This window comes from Kryptolebias marmoratus, linkage group LG18, assembly GCF_001649575.2.
Source record: "Kryptolebias marmoratus isolate JLee-2015 linkage group LG18, ASM164957v2, whole genome shotgun sequence".
Lineage (NCBI taxonomy): Eukaryota > Metazoa > Chordata > Actinopteri > Cyprinodontiformes > Rivulidae > Kryptolebias > Kryptolebias marmoratus.
In genome coordinates, this window is record NC_051447.1 from 20,286,832 (window position 1) to 20,307,101 (window position 20,270).

At 43.6% G+C, this 20,270-nt stretch overlaps 4 protein-coding genes across 5 annotated transcripts in view; 2 read left to right on the forward strand and 2 right to left on the reverse strand.

The window, feature by feature from the left end:
- Positions 1-111: 111 nt before the first annotated feature.
- Positions 112-6,750, reverse strand: zgc:163040 (uncharacterized protein LOC100038789 homolog). Its single transcript, XM_025002328.2, has 3 exons — positions 6,452-6,750; positions 5,220-5,602; positions 112-522 (listed from the first exon to the last, which is right to left on the reverse strand). Exons 1-3 carry the CDS (start codon positions 6,748-6,750, stop codon positions 188-190), a joined length of 1,017 nt encoding a protein of 338 aa, XP_024858096.1. The 3' UTR covers positions 112-187.
- On the reverse strand, positions 3,411-3,933 carry LOC108249822 (histone H2A). Its single transcript, XM_017439448.3, has one exon. It carries the CDS (start codon positions 3,873-3,875, stop codon positions 3,489-3,491), a length of 387 nt encoding a protein of 128 aa, XP_017294937.1. The 5' UTR covers positions 3,876-3,933; the 3' UTR covers positions 3,411-3,488.
- A 3,440-nt stretch (positions 6,751-10,190) lies between the features above and the next one.
- fbxo7 (F-box protein 7) lies at positions 10,191-15,938 on the forward strand. Its single transcript, XM_017439428.3, has 10 exons — positions 10,191-10,310; positions 10,970-11,092; positions 11,173-11,368; positions 12,300-12,548; positions 12,622-12,766; positions 12,857-12,940; positions 13,014-13,109; positions 13,528-13,704; positions 14,134-14,168; positions 14,399-15,938. Exons 2-10 carry the CDS (start codon positions 10,971-10,973, stop codon positions 14,693-14,695), a joined length of 1,401 nt encoding a protein of 466 aa, XP_017294917.1. The 5' UTR covers positions 10,191-10,310; position 10,970; the 3' UTR covers positions 14,696-15,938.
- Positions 15,939-16,528: 590 nt separating this feature from the next.
- kiaa0930 (KIAA0930 ortholog) overlaps positions 16,529-20,270 on the forward strand; it is a 13,500-nt gene continuing 9,758 nt past the window's right edge. Inside the window, exon 1 of one of the 2 annotated variants that reach the window (XM_025002330.2) lies at positions 16,529-16,968. In XM_025002330.2, coding sequence (XP_024858098.1) covers positions 16,824-16,968 — 145 coding nt within the window. In that variant the 5' untranslated portion in view covers positions 16,529-16,823. The remainder of the gene's footprint in view (positions 16,969-20,270) is intronic. The other variant, XM_017439426.3, reaches the window with a different exon arrangement.

Consider the following 20,270-nt stretch of genomic DNA (forward strand, 5'->3'; position numbering starts at 1 on the left):
GCTTTAAACAAAATATTTAAAGATCTTTAGTTTTCTTAGAGCAGTGATAACATTCCCGGAAGTCAACATTTTATTAATAGCAGTATGAGGGGGTATTAATAATATGAAATTTTATAAAAGGAATCATCTCATCAGAAGTGTGGGTGGCTCTTAAAAGAGCCTTTGGGTTTTGATGGTTCTGGACGGTTTAACCTCCGAACCCGTAGAGGGTTCTGCCCTGCCTCTTCAGGGCGTACACCACGTCCATGGCGGTGACGGTCTTCCTCTTGGCGTGCTCGGTGTAGGTGACAGCGTCCCGGATGACATTCTCCAGGAAAACCTTGAGCACACCGCGGGTCTCCTCGTAGATCAAGCCGGAGATACGCTTGACTCCGCCGCGGCGGGCCAGGCGGCGGATGGCGGGCTTAGTGATTCCCTGGATGTTATCACGGAGGACCTTCCGGTGCCGCTTGGCGCCTCCTTTGCCGAGACCTTTACCTCCCTTCCCTCTTCCAGACATGTTGTTGAGACAGACTGAGACAGCTCACACTGATTCCCGAGCAGCGAGTAGCCATGTTTAAACAGGGCCCGCGGACGTAAGAGAAGACAACCCGCATGCCAGTTTTCTACTTCCGCACAGAAGTTATCCTCACAGAGTGATCTGTTTCCGGTTAATGACGTGAGCTTTCAAAATAAAAACTAAAACTGGCCAGGTAATTTCATCAACACAGTTAATAAATTTATTGGATGGATGGATGGTGGCTCTTCTCATCTGTAACAAAATAATTATAAATGTTTCTAATTTCCAATAAAGACAAGAAAACAGAAACAGGTTGTTCAGCCTCGAAGCATCACTTTTGTGCCTTTATTTCCAAGTATGTGTAAATTATGCAGATACATTAAATAATGTTTCTGTTTACTGAACATCCATCCTGCCCTGTTTTTAAATAAATAAATCCTCTGCAGACTTCACAATAAAGTGAAATACGTTTAGAACATTCAGTTCATGTTTCGACCCTGTGGTAAATCAGTCAGAGGTTTGTGGATTCAAACCCCAGACTCTGCAGCGTGCCACAGTGTCTTTGGGCAATACAATCAAAGAAGGGACTTTATGTTCCTCTGAAGAACTCACTTTTATCTGGGTTCCTTTATAAACCCCTAACAGATCAGACTCATCCAGGAGCCAGGTCCCCACAAAGAGGTTCAGAGACTTTTATTTTGAAATTAGCTTTAACTATACTATAAAGACATTCAGTCAGTTTTTGGCAAAGGCCCTAATTTTACATCAGTGAGGGACATTTGAAAGGAGTCCTGAATTCAAGGGGACACAGATTCCTCTGACCTGGGGGTCCTGGAGCTGTTGGAGGAAATCTGGGTCCCGAAACCGGTTCTGTCTGAGACACTCTGGACAGAGACCTGGAGGGAGAAAGCTCCTCAAACCATCCTGGAGTTCTGGTTCTGCTGGTTTCCTGACCTGAGAGACAACTGGGTTTATGTTCAGCCATCAGGGAGAACATGAATCACTGCAGCTGGAACCAAAATAAAAAGAGAGACAAACTGGGTTCTACAGGAGTCCTTTCAGTTCCGTTCCCTGTAGAAGGGATCCTGTAAGGACTCCTCTCAGGGTTCTCTGTGTGTTCTCACACTTTAGTTAGTAAACTTTCTGTTTGTTCTCCACTGGAAATGAATGAAGAAGCTGTGAGCTGGAAGCTGCTGCAGAAGCTGAAGCCTTCACAGATGGAGACAGGTCAAAGGTCAACCTCTGAAGTATTAGTATAAGGTCAGACAGAAAGTACTGAAGTATTAGTATAAGGTCAGACAGAAAGTACTGAAGTATTAGTATAAGGTCAGACAGAAAGTACTGAAGTATTAGTATAAGGTCAGACAGAAACACTGAAGTATTAGTACACGGTCACTTCGGAGCAGAAACAGAAGCTGTTCATTGATTTGTGTTGAAACAGATCTATAGAAGCTGAAAACAGAAACCAGCTCTGAAGACCGACAGAACCTCAAACAGAACCTCAGCAGAGTTCCTGCCTTCAGCCGGCCCACAGGGCAGCTTCAGGACGAGGAGGATGAGTGGATCTGCAGTTCTTCATCACGGTGGCCTGTTGGACGGAACACAAGAACCTTTTTCCAGATATATCCTTTACTTTATTAGTCCTGCAGACTTTAAATCTGCCCTGAGCTCCATCTTTTTGTTCACTTAGAGGAAAAGAACAGCTTTTGTTTTTAAATGTTAAACTTCATCAATCTTACCTCAATAATTCAGGGTTTATTAAACGTCCACAGTGGATATCTGTTTTCATTTTGTTTTGTATTTAAAAAAAGGTGAGTATTAAACTTTACAACAACAGGTCTCTTATTTTGTAAAACTAATACATTTACAGGTTAGGCCTGTTAAAAAAAAATTACTTTTATTGCAGAAATTATTTGACTCCGAGGTCAGCAGCAGTCTGTGCATTACTGCAGAATTCAGATTATTTGTCGGACTAGTTCACCACCTTATTTAATAAAAAAAGCAGCTAGTTCTCAAAAAGACTACTTTAAATTTCATTTATACAAGTTTTTTTCCTTTTACAATCTTGTATGATCTGTACTGAAACATCTCTTAATGTACTTAATGTATTTATTTATTTAACTACGTAAACCGCTTTTAGATCAAGATCTCACTTTCAAGAGGGACCTGGGCAGAAATCTGGAAAACAATACTGATAATTATCTGATCAATTAAACCTGCAGAGATCTGCAGGTCATCCTTTTCAGTTATTTTGGGGGGTTTAAAACACTCAGTTTTATGTTAAAAAAGTAAAAGCTCCACTTTAACAAGAAACTAGAAACAGTCAAGAATTTATAAGTTTATAGTTTTAATCTTCACACAGATTTAAACTACATGAAACTAAAGGTTCGTGATGTTTAGTTTTAGAGCTGCGCGGATCGATCCATAATGTCGACGGTATCGATACCAAGTCGGTATTTGTGTCAGATCGATACTTTACGTGACTCAGTGAAGCCAGGTAGCTTCAGCAAGCCCCGCCCACCAACCTGCCATAATGAAAGGTCCTTGGAGTGCACTGTAGTTCAACTCTACCTCCAGGAAGTGTTTGATTTGCTCAGTATTTTTACTTTATTTAGGAAAGAAATGTGAACAAATGTTTTGTTTTTCTGTTTATCATAGTAAATTTCCTATTGAATTAATTTATGTACACTCATAAACTTGTCTAAACTTTATTTTAACAAAATATTTTAAAAGCAACAAACAATAAAAAAAAGGTCAAAGTTTGGTGATATTAATCTTTAAGTATCGATAATGCTGAACCTGTATTTGTTTTGTATCGGATCGATACCATAGTATCCAGCACGGTACACCTGCAGTCAGTTTAAAGTTTAATTAACCTCAGAACTGAAAGGTCAGTTTAATTACATCACAATAATTAAAGAACCCAGCTTTTTAAGGAGGTGTGGGTGGCTCTTAAAAGAGCCTTTGTTGAGTTTGGAAGCCCTCGGGTCTACTTGGCCTTGGCGGGCTTCTCGGTCTTCTTGGGCAGCAACACCGCCTGGATGTTAGGCAGAACTCCACCCTGAGCGATGGTGACGCCTCCCAGCAGCTTGTTGAGCTCCTCGTCGTTGCGGACGGCTAGCTGCAGGTGGCGGGGGATGATCCTGGTCTTCTTGTTGTCGCGAGCGGCGTTTCCCGCCAACTCCAGGATCTCGGCCGTCAGGTATTCGAGCACCGCCGCCAGGTAGACGGGAGCTCCGGCGCCGACGCGCTCAGCGTAGTTCCCCTTCCTCAGCAGCCTGTGGACTCGACCCACCGGGAACTGAAGTCCGGCACGAGAGGAGCGGGTCTTGGCCTTGGCTCGGGCTTTACCGCCGGTCTTTCCACGTCCAGACATGTTGGTTGGTTTGAATCAAAGTTTCACACAGAGAGTTGGGTGACGACGCTCAGCTGCGGAGAGGCGCTGTTTATATGTCTCATCTGGTCGCTGATTGGCCAGGTTCAGCGGGAGGGCGAGCGACCAATCAGAGACGAGTGCGTCATGTTCATGCAGTTCGCACGAGACTTCCGCCCTGCACTGAGCGGAAACTACAAAATAAGACACCCAGAGCAAATAATATAGTTTATTTAGTTTATTTTTCACAATAAACCGCCTTTCAGTTATTCTTGGTCTGTTTTAAACGAAAACATCATATAATAATAAAGGTTTAAAATGCGCCTTTTCTCTCATTTAGAAGACTTTAGATAAAATATTATTATTCATCAGAATTACTAATTTACACCCAAACAAATAATAAAAATAATATAACATACTTCCCTTTTAGATTCGAATTAGATCATTGTAGCTTTTATTTAGAAAAAATATTTTCTTTCATAAAATCTACATGATAAAAGGTAAGAATTACTATAAATTATTAAAAAGAAAGACAACAAAAAAGATGTATTCAAGTTATTAAAGGAGTTTAAAAGAAAAGGGACAGCTGTAAAAGTTTTAAAATTAATTGAAGATTTTATTGCAGTTGGTTCAGGTCATTAAAACATTTAATAAAGTTTAATAAATAAAGTTAGCAGGTATGTGTTTATTATATAAAAATGTAAAGAATGACTCACCTTCTTTCAGATTGTAAGATGTTTACTCATTTTAAGACTTATTAGCCGTGTGTGTGTGTGTGTGTGGTTTCTGTAAAGACAAACTGATGTAAATAATAAGTACCAAACACATACCAAAATATAATAAAACTAGGAGCTGATTATTACTTGGCTATGAAAATGTACATAATTTTTACACAAATAATAATCAAACCTGCTAATAAGGTCTCACGAGAGAAAAAAGGCATTTCAATTGGAAAATGAGAACAACAGATACATTAATGGAACAGAGCTTGATTATGTAATGCTTAATGGCTAACAGAAAAAAAAAAAAGAAAAATAGAGTTAAGTTTAAAAGAGTTTAATAATAAACGTCTGTGTTAAAAGCCGAACTGCTCAGAACAAGACCAATAAAGCTTTCAGAAAACTTAGTCATTTATAGCGGTATCGATTTGCTTTAGTTTTATTTAGAATAAATGTTTTTATGCGCAACATGTAAAGCAAACTGAGCTCAGTAGAGGAGGTGTGTGGCTCTGAAAAGAGCCGTTTTGTGTCTCTAAACCCGGCTAAGTTTAAGCCCTCTCTCCGCGGATCCTGCGGGCCAGCTGGATGTCTTTGGGCATGATGGTGACCCTCTTAGCGTGGATGGCGCACAGGTTGGTGTCCTCGAAGAGCCCCACCAGGTAAGCCTCGCTGGCCTCCTGCAGAGCCATGACTGCAGAGCTCTGGAAGCGCAGGTCGGTCTTGAAGTCCTGGGCGATCTCGCGGACCAGGCGCTGGAAGGGCAGCTTCCGGATGAGCAGCTCGGTGGACTTCTGGTAGCGGCGGATCTCCCTGAGAGCCACGGTCCCGGGCCTGTAGCGGTGAGGTTTCTTCACTCCGCCGGTGGCCGGGGCGCTCTTCCGGGCGGCCTTGGTGGCGAGCTGCTTCCTGGGGGCTTTGCCTCCAGTGGACTTCCTGGCGGTCTGCTTGGTTCTGGCCATGTTAGGTTCCGCTGAGTTCTCCTGGAGACTAGTGGATAAGACAAAACGAGAGCTGCGGGGTTTTTATAGGCCGCGCCAGAAGCTTTCGATCTGATTGGTCAGAGAGGAGCACGTGACCTCACCGCCAGACAAGTGACGGTTGGAATTCAAACCGACCAATCAGAGCCGTCAGATGAAGAATGAACAAAAGACCTTTTCACACATTTTTAGTATTAAAACGTCCATTATTTATTATCGATTTAGATGTTAAAATGTGTATAAGCTGCAACGGACCCCTTAATATTAATAATATACAATAATAAAAATATATCTAATATATATTACTAATAATAATGTGAAGTTCAGTGTGATTTTTTACTTTTACAATATAGTTTCATTATATAGTTTTCTGATATTTTTCTGTTTTCTGATATAAAAGGCAATCAGGGAGTAAGTTTGTGAATTGGTGATTAGCTTTGACCACCTGGGGTTCTTTTTTACTAAACTGGAATAAAACACTGAATAAAAAAATGTTTCTGTGACTCAATCGGTTTAGTTTTAGACATGATTTGTAAGGGTTAACACAATTGGGTAACAAACAATTATTTCAACAAGTAAATGAGATTTAAGTAAATGAGATCAGCTTTTAAAGAATTTTATGCATGCTCAATCTTTGATTTTTTCTTTCCTAATTAGAATATTTAGTTTTCCACATTTATCCTATAAAAGAGATCAAATTTACTTTTGAGTTTTATTGCTGAGAATACAGAAATTATTTAAGTATTCCAGAATGAGAAAAAGGATCAGGAATTCAGGTAAATCTTCATATATAATAAAACCAGGAATCATCTCATCAGAAGTGTGGGTGGCTCTTAAAAGAGCCTTTGGGTTTTGATGGTTCTGGACGGTTTAACCTCCGAACCCGTAGAGGGTTCTGCCCTGCCTCTTCAGGGCGTACACCACGTCCATGGCGGTGACGGTCTTCCTCTTGGCGTGCTCGGTGTAGGTGACAGCGTCCCGGATGACATTCTCCAGGAAAACCTTGAGCACACCGCGGGTCTCCTCGTAGATCAAGCCGGAGATACGCTTGACTCCGCCGCGGCGGGCCAGGCGGCGGATGGCGGGCTTAGTGATTCCCTGGATGTTATCACGGAGGACCTTCCGGTGCCGCTTGGCGCCTCCTTTGCCGAGACCTTTACCTCCCTTCCCTCTTCCAGACATATTGACTGATATTTCAGAAACTGAAGATAAGCCCTGAGGACCTGAGGTTTAAACACGTTATGCGGACGTAATTGAAGACAGTCTGGCAGTTTTCTGGTTTCGGGTTATTTAGACATTAAAACAAAAATATTTTAACTAAATACTGTCAAAACAAAACATACACATCTGTAGAAACGTTAGGGTCTTAATTTTAGCTGACAGCTGCTGTGAAATCAGATGATCTGACAGGAATCAGCCCTTTGAGAGATTTTTATTGTTTTATTTCAAAACATTTTTTCAACACAAGAAACACAGACATGGATTTATTTTCTGGGCTGTCTCCTCCGTGGTCCCGGCGGCTGGGGAGGAGCTGCTGAGGCTCCCTGGTGGAGGAGGAGGTGGGAGGAGGAGCGGGAAGCCGCTGCAGCTGTGGAGCGTCTTTGCTGCTGCCGCTGGGCACGGCGGTCCCTCCAGCGGCCGGAGGAGCGGAAGTCGGGCTGTGGCGCCACCCGGTGGCGGATCATCTCTGAGACCTCCCCGATCCTCTGCGCCTTCTGAAGGACGGTCTGGAAGTTGTCTCCGAACAGCGCATCTGGGGTGATGGGGCCTTCCAGCAGGTCCTTCTGTAGGTTGTCGGGCATGGATGGAGAGAGGCGGAGCCAGGTGGCCCTCTGGACCATGGTCATCCAGGCGACGATGCGGGAGGAACACACCACCGAGGCCGCGCACAGGTTGAGGATGGTGTCGGCGGCTTTACAGAGGGAGCTCTTCAGGTCCTGCGGCAGGTCTGCTCCCTCCAGCCTCTTGGAGATGCTGAAAGCCAACAGGGCGATGTTATTGGTTGCTGCGGCCGACTGGAAGGAACACTGATGGGCCCTGTTGGTAAAGTTCATGATCAGCTGATGGTGTCTGCCTGGGGGGACAGGCCGCTGGTCCATCCTGGACGTGTTTGCCCCAAAAACCTCCGCAAGGCTCGGCTCGAGGGGGGGAACCGAGGGAAACCTCCGCTCGGTGAACCCCTCCACTCTGGTGATGGAGGTGAAGGTGGAGACGGGCGCCTTCAGTTTGCCGGGCCCAGCTGCAGCCTCGCCCCAGCGTGACGTCACAGCTGGGAAGCAGGGCCAGATGGGGTCAGGGCGACGAGCTGGGGCAGAGCCAAACCTTCCCGCCAGATCATCCGATCGGGGCGGGGGAGGGAGGGGCACGGGGAGGCCTTTGGCGCTGGCGGCCTCCTGGATGATGGCGGGAAGTTCCAGGAGGAGAGCGCCGACAGCTGGGAGCGGAGTGGTCGCTGACTTCAGAAGACCAGAGGCGGCTGAGCATTCGCTAGGCGGTCCTGGTTTCGTCATGATGCTCCCCAGGCTGCCACTAGCATCACTGACGTCATCTTCGCCGGCGGGACCATCCGATCCCCAGCGCGGCTCCGCCTTGATGGAGGTGATGGTGTCCTCCTGCCAAAAGGCTGCTCTCCTCTGCTTCTCCTCCGGTGAGAGGAGCTCACAGGAGCGGCAGGAGGACTGAGGTGTTAGGGAGAAGGTGGCGTGGCGGGGACCTAGGCATCCCTCGCAGACATCATGCCGGTCAAAGCCCAGGATGTAGCCGGTCTGGCAGGTGGGACACAGGCGGATGGTGCTGGAGGTGGACATCTTCTGCTCTTTGGTCGGTGAAAGTTGATACTGATGGTAAAAAAAGGAGCCGATTGTCCTTTCTCACGTTAATTTATAAGGACGGGTGGGCCCACACAGCAGATGGGCGTGGCCTACATTTCAGCCCTGCGCCCGAAGGGATGAACCCCCCCCCCCAATAATCTGATCCAGTCAGTTTTTATTTTAATAAAATTACAAATTACATCGTTTTGTTATGTAAAAAAGCATCTTACACGAATAACTTATTTATTTTCTTCATTCATTCAAGTTAGTAGCATGTTAATTATTCTGCTCCCCCTCCACAACACTTGGTATCACCCAACCTGGGAAAAGAGCGCCAAAAAGCGGACAGCCACTACAGTCACTGAGAGTCAAAATAATAAATCAAAATGAGGTGAATATATATGTATTGTTAGGTCAACTGATGAGGTGATGGCTGAGTCAAAAGAAGAAGGATTAAAATGGCGCTGCGACTGCAATAAGTGCAGAAGCAGAGGCTGATGGGTAATTTGTCCATTCTGGACACAGTGATGTGTCTGCATGTCCAGCTGATGACTTCAGGCTGCAGGACATGGTTGAGCAGAGGAACCTTTACCTGGCTCTGATGGAAAACAGGAATTTCTAGGTGGATTTTTATCAAAATGAAAAAAACAAAAAGTGTTGATCAATTAACCTGGAAAATATCTACAGGTGCCAGGAAGACAAAAGCCCTCCTCTCCTTCACATCATCTGTGCTGATCAGAAACATAAACCTGAGAGGTTTTAAAGCTGCAGAATTAAAAATAAATCATAGTTAATCGCAGGTGTACCATTAGTGAGTTTCTGAATATATTATATAAACTACATTCATTAAACAAGTTTCTAGTTTTGCATGCATTTTATTATTCAGTTATTAATAACTGTAATCTCAGTACTGATAACAGGACTGAAGATGAGAGTCCAGAACGATCCGGGATGAAGCTCTGTTATATTTTAAACACTTCAAGTTCAAACCTTTTTCTCTACAAGAAATGTTTATTTGCACAGATTGCATTAAAGACTCAGTGGAGCAAACAGACTGTACTGTAAAATATTATTTATTATATTTGCCCAAATGAAAATAGTTTTCTTAAAAGTGGAATGAAGAGACAGGTTCATCAATTTTAATCAAATGATTGCAAACTCAAACATAATTAATATAAATAAAAGGCTTTTTAGGATATTATTTGACTATAAGAAAACCAACTCAGCAAGGCTGGAAAAAGTTTGATCTAACAAGTTAATTGTTGAAAAAGGTGCAGAGTAAATACAAAGAAAAGAGGAAAGTTAAGTAAATCACAGTAAAAGAATCAATGTATTTCTAATACAGTAACCCCAAACTATCCAGAATCTTTTTATAAAAGAAAATAATTCAATAAATAAATAAAAAGACAGAGCCTGAGTTAATGATCCGAATCCTGCCACTGAATCAGGACTCTAAATGAACATGTCCTCTGGTTAACAACATTTAATACATTTCAGCTGACATATTTGATTTACACATTTTACTTGTTTTGTAAACTAACATTTACTGATTCCAGTTTCTGCTGATATGTTTTTTAACTTCCTGTAACACAGTGGCTCTCAAACCTTTAAAAACAAAAACACTAAATATCACCACTATGACAGATATTAAAATAACAACAGTAAAACTTTACTATAATCACATCTTACAGACAGTTTTTTAATATATATTAGTACATAAAATAAAAAACAAACACATATATTTTAAGTTCGTTGCTTTTATTTTGTATTTGTCTAATTTTGATTTCAATTTTCAGGAAGTTTGTCCCGGTGAGTTTTACTTTGAAAATCTGAACCGGAAGTTGAGCAGTCTGGGACTTCCGGTGGCTTTGTGCAGCCGCAGGTTTGTGTTTCCAGAGAAATCGACATGAAAGCAGCGGGTTAGAGCATAATGTGAGTGTTTCTCTGGTTGACTTTAGCTGCTGTTGCTTTCTGCTGACAAACCGCTGGTTAAACTAACTAACTAACTAACCAGGTCAGTTAGTTAGTTAGTTGTTAGCTGGCGTTACGCAGCAACTTCCCTCAGAGACGTTGGTCAACGACCTGAAACGAAAACGAAATCTGAGTTTTAGCAACACTTTCTGTCGCGTTTAAGTCATTTATAAAAACATTAATTTGTTTTGTGTTAAACTCGTTTTTAATTTTCAGGAAACTATTTGTTAAAAAGTCCGAAGTTTAGATGCTTCGGTAGCTTTAAGCTAACAGGCTGTAAAACGATAAGAAATAAATATGAAGTTTGGTCTGTTTGTAGAAGATAATTCTTTGAACCAAACTCCGAATATTATTACAGAATAAATAAAGTGATATAATTTCCTTGTCAGAGAGGTGAAATGTTCCTGTTATTCAGAAGCTTTAATTGATGGTTGAAGGTTTTATTGATGATGCTGCAGAAAGACTGAGAGGCTCTGATCATTCAGGACTGATCCGACAGGTTTTTGCTTTCATTTAAACAAAATCAGGATTTTTATTGTCCTCACCAAGGTTTAAATTGGAGGAAGACTGGGGGAAGTTTGGTGCAGGTCATGTGATCATGAAGATGTTTTTCTCCTCAGCATGAAGCTGCGAGTTCGGATCAACCGTCTCACCAGCAGGGTGGAGGTACCGGGTGGAGACGCCACCCTGCAGGAGCTGTCGGACCTCATTAAGCAGACGCTGCTGTCCTCTCACGGTCTCAGGTCAGACCTCAGGATGGATTCATTTGTCGTGAGCGTGACGCGGCGCACGCTGAGCTCATCGTTCGTCTCCTTCCTTTCAGCGTCAGCACAGAGTTCAGTTTGTCTCTGAACGGCTCCGAGCTGCTGTCAGACTCCGGTCAGACCCTGTCCTCCTGCGGCGTCGTGTCCGGGGATCTCATCTGTGTCCTGCTGCCGCCTCAGCCTCCGCCGGTCGCCACGGCAACCCCAGAGACGACCACCGGCGTCCAGCAGGCCGCCGACGGGACCGCCTGTCAGGTGAGGTCAGGTCAGAGGTCAGAGGTGATCAGACTCCTTCAGAAAGCAGAGCCTCGTTTTATAGTCGGTGAAATTCAAACATCTGCAGAGAGTTTATCTCAAACTTTAACACCTCTGATGTTTAATTAGTAAATTCTCCTAAAACCTACTTTCAGTTAGGATTTAATCTCTGATCAGTAAAATATCAGCTCGTTTTGCTGCTGTGAAACAAACTCATTTAATGTAAAAACATTTTCTAATTTAGGATAAACAGTCAACAAAACAAGAACTTTGTTTTCCTCAAATAATAAATGTCCAATAAAGAACACGGAGGTCGTAGTTTAGTCCTTTTCTTTTAGTCCAACACGTTAACTAAACTGTCCCCAGGTGTGTCCCTGTGATGGACAGGACACCCGTCCAGGTGTCCTCTGTCCCTCACACAGGAGACACAAACCGTCTCCTCGCGACCTGAAAAGGAGAAGCGTTTAAAGAGAAAACGGCTGAATGTTTTAGTTTTCAGTTGAACAAAGTTTCTTTCAGAAACCTGAAAAACGTCTCAGTTTTATAAACAACAAGCAGCAAAATAAAAGTGGTTTGTCAGCGAGGCGTTCAGGCGGGTTATTAAATCTCTGTGGTGTCTTCTTCCTGTCTCACAGCTTTGACAAGCAGCTCATTTTATAAGTTTCCATAAAAATAATAATAATCAGAGAATAAACTGAGTTTTCCTGCTGTGTGAGAAATAAACTGCAGCTCGTTCTGCTGTTTTTAGCTACCATTTTGATTTCTTTAGTTTTTTGTTCATTTTATCTTAGGTTTAACTTTCCATTCTTTTAGCTTCTGTTCTGAAGCTGATTTTTTTGTTTGTTTTTATTGTGGAAAAGAAAACAATAATCTGTGTTTATCAGCTGATGATGTGGTTTCATTTGAGGCGTGGTTCTGTTTCTCTGTCCAGCAACCGAGCAGCAGCAGTGATGGCGGTCCGGCGGCGCTGATGGAGCCCCTGCAGACCTGCGGCGAACAGGAGGCGGCGGCGGCGGCGGCGGCGGTCTGGGAGCCGATGCTGTGCAGCGAGGCAGAGGACGGTCAGGCTCCGCTCTCTCTGGAGCTCCTGTACCACTCGGCCCGGGTCAGCAGTCCCGACGAGGCCGTCATGGTGGCCGTGCACCTCCTGATGCTGGAGACTGGGTTCACCCCTCCTCAGGTGAAGCTGCGGAACACGGAGCTCCACGGTCAGAGCCGGTTTCAGGCGAGTCACGTTCCTGTCGTGTGTTCAGGGCAGCGAGCTGAAGCCGGAGGAGATGCCTGCTGGGTGGAGGTCCGCAGCCGGAGTCTGCAGGCTGCAGTATTCCCATCCTCTGTGCGGGAGCAGCCGGATCTCCGTGGTGGCTGTGAGCATGGGCCTGCTGCTCGTCATCAACGGCAAGTCCGCCATCCTCCGCCTCGCTTCATGATGTCAGGCTGATCTGACCCCTCAGCTGCTCTGAATGGGTTTTCTCTGTCTGTCTGTAGTGACTCTGAAGGTGACAGAAACCGTCGACACGGTTCGGAAACTGCAGCTGGAGCCCTCGGGCTACGTGACGGACAGGTGGACAGGTAGAGCCGCCGGCCGGCCGCAGCTTTCGCTGCGTTTGTTCGGGACTTTCTGACTGTCTGTGTTAACGTTCAGGAGGAAGTGCAGCTGCAGCCTTCAGGAAGCTGAAGAAACTGTCTCAGAGCTTTAAAGACCAGCTGGCGTACCCGCTGATCGCCACCGCCAGACACGGTAACCACTTCAGCTCCGTTTGAACATGAGTCGAGTCAGAAATACAAAGAAATGTTTTATTTAAACATCTGTCCTTTGGTTGGTTTAAATCAAGCTGTTGATCCAAAAAGGAAAGGAAGTAAGTTTACGCCTGGATGTCATTTCAAACGTTAATTTGGTTCAAATAGTTTGAGTTTCAGAGTTCAGGTTGAATTATTTCTGATTTAAAAACATTTTGTTGTTTGTTTTTCTTATAAACTGGTCCTTTTAGCTGCTTGTTGTTGATGTTTTTAACCACCTGAGGGCGCCAGCGTTTGTCCTCAGCTGTTTGGTAACAAACCAAATTAAACTCTGATTTAAATCGTCTCTGGACGGCAGGAGAAGTTAAACGTTCTCCGGGATCGGGCGACGTGTTCTTGATGCCGTGTTGTGTTTCCAGCGATGGCTCTGCCGATGGCGTTCGGTCTGTCCGTTCTTCCTCCGGAGCTCCTCCTCCGAGTCCTCCGCCTGCTGGACGTCCGCTCCGTGGTCAGACTGTCCGCCGTCAGCCGACACTTCAACGCCGCCGCCGCCGACTCCATGCTGTGGAGACACCTGTACCGCCGGGACTTCACAGGTGAGACGTTCGATCCGACGTCGTTAGAATGAAAAGGTTGATTTATTCCTTTAACTCGGAGCAAAACTCTTGAATTTAAGCTTTAAATAACATTTCACTGAAACTGAAACTGAGATGCTGAAGCTAAAAGAAGCCGAACACGAGCTGAAGGTTAGAGGTAATTTTAGCTAAAAGCGGCCAAAAGCTAAATGTAGCGACAGGCTAGCTAAAAGCTAATAACTTTAACGAATGAAAATCAAGGATTTGACATCATTTCAACACTTTAAATGTTTTTATTTCCTTAAATAAACTCTTAGATTAAATTTCCTCCTGAGTTAAAAGTTTCTGATGCATCAGATGTTTAATTTTTTATTTCATTTAATTTAATAAAAGGTTAATTCTCTACATTTTGTGTGAAATGAAGGTAAATAAACGTTTGTTTGTTTGCAGACGGTAGCAGATCCAGAGACACGGACTGGAAGGAGGTGAAGCTTTAAGAACCATTTAATCAACTTTAAATCTCTGAATGAAAATTAAACTAATTATAATAAAAACATGAATAGATCTGCAGATATCAGGAACACTGGACTCATGATTGTAAAACTGGTTTAATCAGATAAATATTCTCCTTGATCAGCAGGAAATGCTTTTTTTAAAGAAGAAGAAGAAGAAGAGGCGTTTAGTGACTCCTGTTGTTTGATTGGTTTCCTTCCAGCTCTACAAGATGGCGTACAAAAGCCGCTCTGAACGCCGCCGTGCTGCACGTCACCTCTTTCTGCCGCCATTCCCCCGCCGTGACATCATCTCGCCTGTGCCCCGCCCACTCTTCCCTCCGCTGCCGGGGATCATCGGCGGCGAGTACGACCAGAGGCCACACCTCCCTCACGGCCTGCTGCCCCGCCCCCGCTACGACCCCATCGGCCCGATCGCAGATCCGGCGGGCCGTCCTCCGGTCCTCCGCAGACCTCCGACCGGAGGACAAGCGGCCGACGTCCGGCGAGGATTCATCTGATCAATAAAAGCTGCAGGTGTTTCTGTACGCCAGGTGAACGGGCTCGTTAGCTCAAATAAAAAGGGTCCAAAACGAGGAGCTGAAAGTTGTTTTCCTGACAGAAGCTCCTTCCTTCGAACCTGTGAACAGGATGGAGAACGTCAGCGTCGCCGTCAGAAAAGCAGAACGCATCGACGTTCCATCGTTTCCTCGCAGCTGCTGCTTTTAAAAAGTGGGAATAAAAAAGTGCCTTTGGGTTGTTTTTGCTGGTCAGCTTTAAAAAGAGAAACAAACCTTAAATGAATCTGTTTGGAGGCGAACTGACACCACAGGAAGCTGAATGTCTGCTGAGTGACAGCTGCAGTAAAAGCTGATGGGAGGGGTGAGGAACAGGTGCCTCACCTGGCTCAGGTGCAGCAACATTTACTCATTCAGGCTTCCTCCTGATTGGCTGCCGTACAGACTCCGCCTCCTGTAGTGGTCTGCTGTTGGATCCTCCACCTGCAGCACAAACATGTTTTCATTAGTTTGTTTCATGTTTATTTGTTCAAACACACTCTGGCTGATCTGCAGGTTTGTTTAGGGCTAATTATAAACAAATTATGGTTTCATAAAACTTAAAATTAAACAACGGATTTAATATTCTACCTTTGCTTTTTATAAGTTTGATTTTACCCTCCTGACCTCCAGTCTACTAATAAGCTTATTTTCTTCATTTATAATAACTGTCTAATGTTAGACATTTTTAGTCTGTAATAAATAGTTATATCCCATAATGTTTATTAATATTTATTTATATTTAGCTGGTAATTTTCTGTCTGCGCTCCTTTCTGCTTTTAGCACCTTCACTTCCTGCTGCATCTGTATTTCTCCATCCAAAATGTAATTATGAATTCATGCAGTAATTAAAAGCCCTTTTTCTTTCCGGTCTCCCTGACGTCAGCGTCAGAAGCGCGCGCAGCATGACGTCATCCTTTGTCTGAAAAGTTAGGGTGCGCTCGGTTGAACGAGCCGTGTCCGCCGGCGCTGAGGCGCCGTCTGGGCGGGCGGGGTTTGCTGAGGTTCTGTTGGATTTTGTCCCCCACGAAGAAGAAGTGACCGTTTCCGACCAACATGGAGGCGCCGCAGACTGTGATAATATTTACTATAATAACTAATATTTACCGATGTTTACTGTCTGTTTTGTTGATAAATAAGTTTTTCTGATTGCAGTAATGTCTGTAGAGAAATAAGCTAAGTCTCAAACAATAAAACTGGAAATATATGTTCTGCAAAAAATAAATAATAAATTACACCTGCTGGAGCAGTACAGTCACAAAACATTAAACATCCTGGTCACAAAATGTGTTTTTATTTTAATTTCTTTTTTGCCACTTTCTTAACTTAATTTATTTTTACTTGATAACATGATTTTTTTAATTAGCTGTTAACTTTAAAATGATCTTTGTTATAAATGTGACTTAATTTAAAAGATATAAATAAATTTTGTATTTTATTTTATTTTTTTAGCTGTTGGCTCCACACCTAAACTTGTCCTTTCACAGGATAACTGGCTTTATTTTTTAATTTAAAAATGTTTTATTTATTAACAACTAATTGTTTGAAAGCAGTGTTTTTAAGATGAGGTCCTACAAATCCTCAAAAGCAACCTAATAACTTTGGGAAGATTGGGACTTGGAAGGTTAGTATTTTTATTTATTTTTATTTTTATTCAGGCGGTTTGGCGGGCCTCCCGGGTCACCGGATGTGCCGTGGGACGGATTTCTGTGTAACACCTCTCCGTGCTCCGGCTTCGCGGTGGGGGAGCGCGCGGTTTAGCTGCCCTGTCTCTTTAAGGACCTCGTGTTACCGGAAGTGAAAGGGGTGTTTCCAGTTGATCCGAACAACAGAGGGACCAGAGTCTGCCTCAGCACACCGACCTGCCCGCGCTGTTCCCGGGCAACACAGCGGAGCGACGCCGGTTCCGACCTCCAGCAGTTTCTCGGTGCCGGGCTCGGAGTCTTCCCCGGGATAAAGCAGAGCAGGACCGGCGGGAAACCATCGGCGCCCGCTGCCCTCTCGTCCTCCTTCCAGCCGTTCGTCCGTTAGCTGCCGCGACCCGGTACCGTCGGTCGGTGTCAGCCCGGACTGTCATGATCCCAGCCCGGAGATGGCGTCCTTCCCCGGGTTGTGTAAGGCTGTCGGGCCCTCGGAGGAGGAGAACGGAGAGCTGGACGGCTCCCTGCAGCAGATGCTGAAGGCCATCGCTGACGAGCGGAACCGCCTGAACAGCCGGCAGGAGGTCAGCGGTCTGGGTGAGTTTGGACCTGGTTATGGCCCGGGTTCTGGCAGCTCAGAGGCTGAAGTTCTGTGATGTTCATTGTTTGTTTTTGCCTGATTTGATCTGTTCTGAGCAGCTTTTAGGATCGTTGCTGTATTTATATCCTTTTTGGTGCTTTGAGGCTCATTTATGAAGTGAAAAGTTGGATTTATTTGGGTCAAACTTCTCTTTGGACCTGAAGCTTCAGCTCCAGAACCTTCAGGAGTTTAAAGTTTGATCATCTTCATGTTTGCATTCATGATGATGATGATGATGGTGGTCATGTTCCGGTGTGAGACACATTAACCTGTAAAACGATAGACCAGCGGTGATGACGTCACAGAAAGAACATGATGAAGATTACTGAGATAAAACTTCATTGAACTTCCTGTTTTTATAAATCCTCCTCCTGACCTAAAGGTTCTGCTTCAGGCTGAAGTTCAGTCATTAAAGACAACACCTGGTTGTTGTTTAGGCTGGACTTACAGGTGTGACCATTAGAACCGTCCAACTGTCCAACCCGGGGACGCTGACCCTGAGGTCAAAGCAGAGACCCGGGTCAGGCCCGTTTCTGGAGCTTTGGAGGCTGCAGCAGCAGCTCGACCCGGTCCATCTGGAAGAAGCTGCTCATTAATTCAGTGTGTTCTCATTAGAACCCAGATGGCCGCCTTCTAGGATTCATCCTGGGTGCTCGTCTGAGGTTTTCTGGCACCAAAACCAACAATGTTTGGACTCTAAACGTCCCTCTGATTCAACATTTAACGGGTTTTAGTGGAAACTAGCAGCTTCTTCCTGTTTTCACAGATTTAAAGTTCTCCGTCCTCGTGTTAAACTTCTAAAAGTGGAAATATTTGGTGTTGGTAGCTCAGAGAAAAGAGAAGGAAAAACGTTGAAATTCAGTCGATGGAGCTCTGAGTCATTATTACATCACTTCCTGTTTATCTGCAGGAAATCTGGTGTCTTAAACTTCATGAAACCTGCAGTTTTAATTGAAATGAAACAAGAGTAAAAGTTAAAAATCAAACTGTGTTTAAATAAAATACATTTTAGGGATAAAACTGAGGGAATGTGATGAACCAGTTTGTTGTTTTTATTAAACCAACTTGATGTTTCGTGTTTCCTAACAAACATGTTTTAATTTAAATCAGAAAATCCAAATTATGAGAAATTAAATCATGTTTTTTTTAAACTGCAGCAAAGAGAAAATCTACAAATTAAATTTCTCTCCTACTAACAGGAAGTTTAAATGTTTTTAATGAGACTTTAAGGAAACAGAAGAAGCTGACGGGTTCAAAGGTCACATTTCTTAACGACTGTCTGATAAACAACAAACATTTAATATTTATTCAGCTGAGAGTCGTTGTTAAGATAATAATAAATTACCTGAAAGTTATCCTGAACGATGTATTAGCTTTAATTTAAATTAATTAATCCGATGTTATTTAAGAGTAAAATTTCTTTAAATAACATTTAAAGCTGAACTCATTAAAACCTCTTTGTTGGGAAACAAACAGAAAAACAATCGTTTATCTGAACAACGGAGGTCAAAGGTCAAATCCATCGTCCTGATTTCGAGCGGCTCAATGCAGCTGTGTTTCAGAAGCCATGACATCATCTCTGCGGGTCGGAGCGACCCGGTTCTGCTGCGGTTCTGGTGTCGTCAGCTGGACCCGTCCCGTCTGCAGAAGATCTGCATCAAATCAAAGCAATAAAAGAAAAAAACAACTCATTTAGTTTGTTCAGTTCTTAGAAAACAGCAAATATAAACATTTATGTAGTTTCAGATCAAAGAAATCAAGAATAATTACAGATAATCTGCTTAAAAAACTGAATTATTGAAGCTAAATATCAAAATAAAAGCTTAAAGCAGAAAATGGAGCCGCTGCAGATCATCGAGGCGTTTCTAACATTTAAATTTTATTTTTATGTTAAAAATAAGTTTAAAAAACCTAAAAAGTCCTGAATGAGCTGAAACTTTAAAACATCTGTAATAAAATAAACATTTAAAGTGTTTCTGGTTGATTTTAAAGTTTATGACCCGTTCACGGCAGATTATTTTCCTCTCAGCAGAAAGACGTCAAACTCCCACCGTCAGCCATGTTTGTGTTTGCTGAGGCGGCCATCTTGACTCCAATCATAAATGATGTTTTTTCTTATTTTTTGGGTAAAATCTGTTTTAAATAAGCGTGACTTTCTAACAGTTTAATTATTTGAAGGAGACCTGACTGGACTTACAGGACTCTGTAATTTAATCACTGAGTTTATTTCCAGTTATTTTATGAAGTTTGTTGTTATTTTGGTGTGAAGCTCGTTTCATCAGCTGTTAATAAAAGATGAAATATTTGCTGGACGGTTCGGGGAGCGGCTCCTGTTTTCACATCTTGTTAATTAAAGTCAAATAAATCTGCTTTTAGGTGTTTTTAGACTGATGACAGCAAACAGCAGCATGAGTTAACGGGTAGCACCTAGCAAGATGGCCGCCGTGAATCTCACTGACCTGTCAGCCGTCTCTTCAGAGTCGTTAAAACTTTTCATTCAGATGTCAGTTTTGTTCCTCCTCTCAGATTTAATTGAAATCATTTTGTTGTCCCTTCATGAGAAATCCAAACCTTTTAGTTTTATTAACATTTGAAGCCAAACTTCAGTTAAACATTAAACCGTTTTAACGAACAATAAATGATCTTTAACAGCAGTCAGACAGTTTCTGCAGAAAAGATAAAACGGTTCCTCTCTGAGTTCTGACCGGACCTTTGGTTGAGAGTCAGGGAGGTTCTAGGACCAGGCCCTGTTCTCCAGGTTCTCCGGGTTCTTCATGTGGTTCTGGTGGGTCACTACTCCAGACCTTCAGTCCCCTGTTTCTCCTGACCCTCATCCTCCTCACCGGGTCCGGTAGAACCGCCTGGCCGGGTCCGGTAGAACCCCCTGGCCGGGTCCGGTAGAATCGGCTGCAGCTCAGATCTGATGGGAGTGAAGCTGCGCTCGGCTTCGTCTCACAGCTGATCTATATTTAAACTGTGGTCTAAAAATAGACGAGGATGTTCTGAGGCAGCAGCAGAGAAGATCAGACTCACATCTGCAGAACCAGAACCAGAACCAGAACCGATGGCTTCTTTCCCATCCCTGACCAACATGATGGATCAGCTGATGAGTCTTAATGTTCAACAGATCCTCCTGTTACTCTGAACATAAACCCGGTTTTAATAATCCGGACCTGGAGCCTCTGAACATAAACCCGGTTTTAATAATCCGGACCTGGAGCCTCTGAACATAAACCCGGTTTTAATAATCCGGACCTGG

Bases quoted from the DNA above. Each gene is read 5' to 3' on its own strand.
- LOC108249822 (XM_017439448.3), bottom strand. From the start codon at position 3,875: ATGTCTGGACGTGGAAAGACCGGCGGTAAAGCCCGAGCCAAGGCCAAG.
- zgc:163040 (XM_025002328.2), bottom strand. From the start codon at position 6,750: ATGTCTGGAAGAGGGAAGGGAGGTAAAGGTCTCGGCAAAGGAGGCGCC. The intron at 5,603-6,451 runs GTTCGGAGGTTA...AAAACCCCGCAG, and splicing joins CAGGGCAGAACCCTCTACGG to CTCTCGTTTTGTCTTATCCA. The intron at 523-5,219 runs GCGCCATCCACG...AATCAGTGTGAG, and splicing joins CTTCGAGGACACCAACCTGT to CTGTCTCAGTCTGTCTCAAC.
- fbxo7 (XM_017439428.3), top strand. From the start codon at position 10,971: ATGAAGCTGCGAGTTCGGATCAACCGTCTCACCAGCAGGGTGGAGGTA. The intron at 11,093-11,172 runs GTCAGACCTCAG...CCTTCCTTTCAG, and splicing joins CTGTCCTCTCACGGTCTCAG to CGTCAGCACAGAGTTCAGTT. The intron at 12,941-13,013 runs GTAGAGCCGCCG...GTTAACGTTCAG, and splicing joins CGTGACGGACAGGTGGACAG to GAGGAAGTGCAGCTGCAGCC.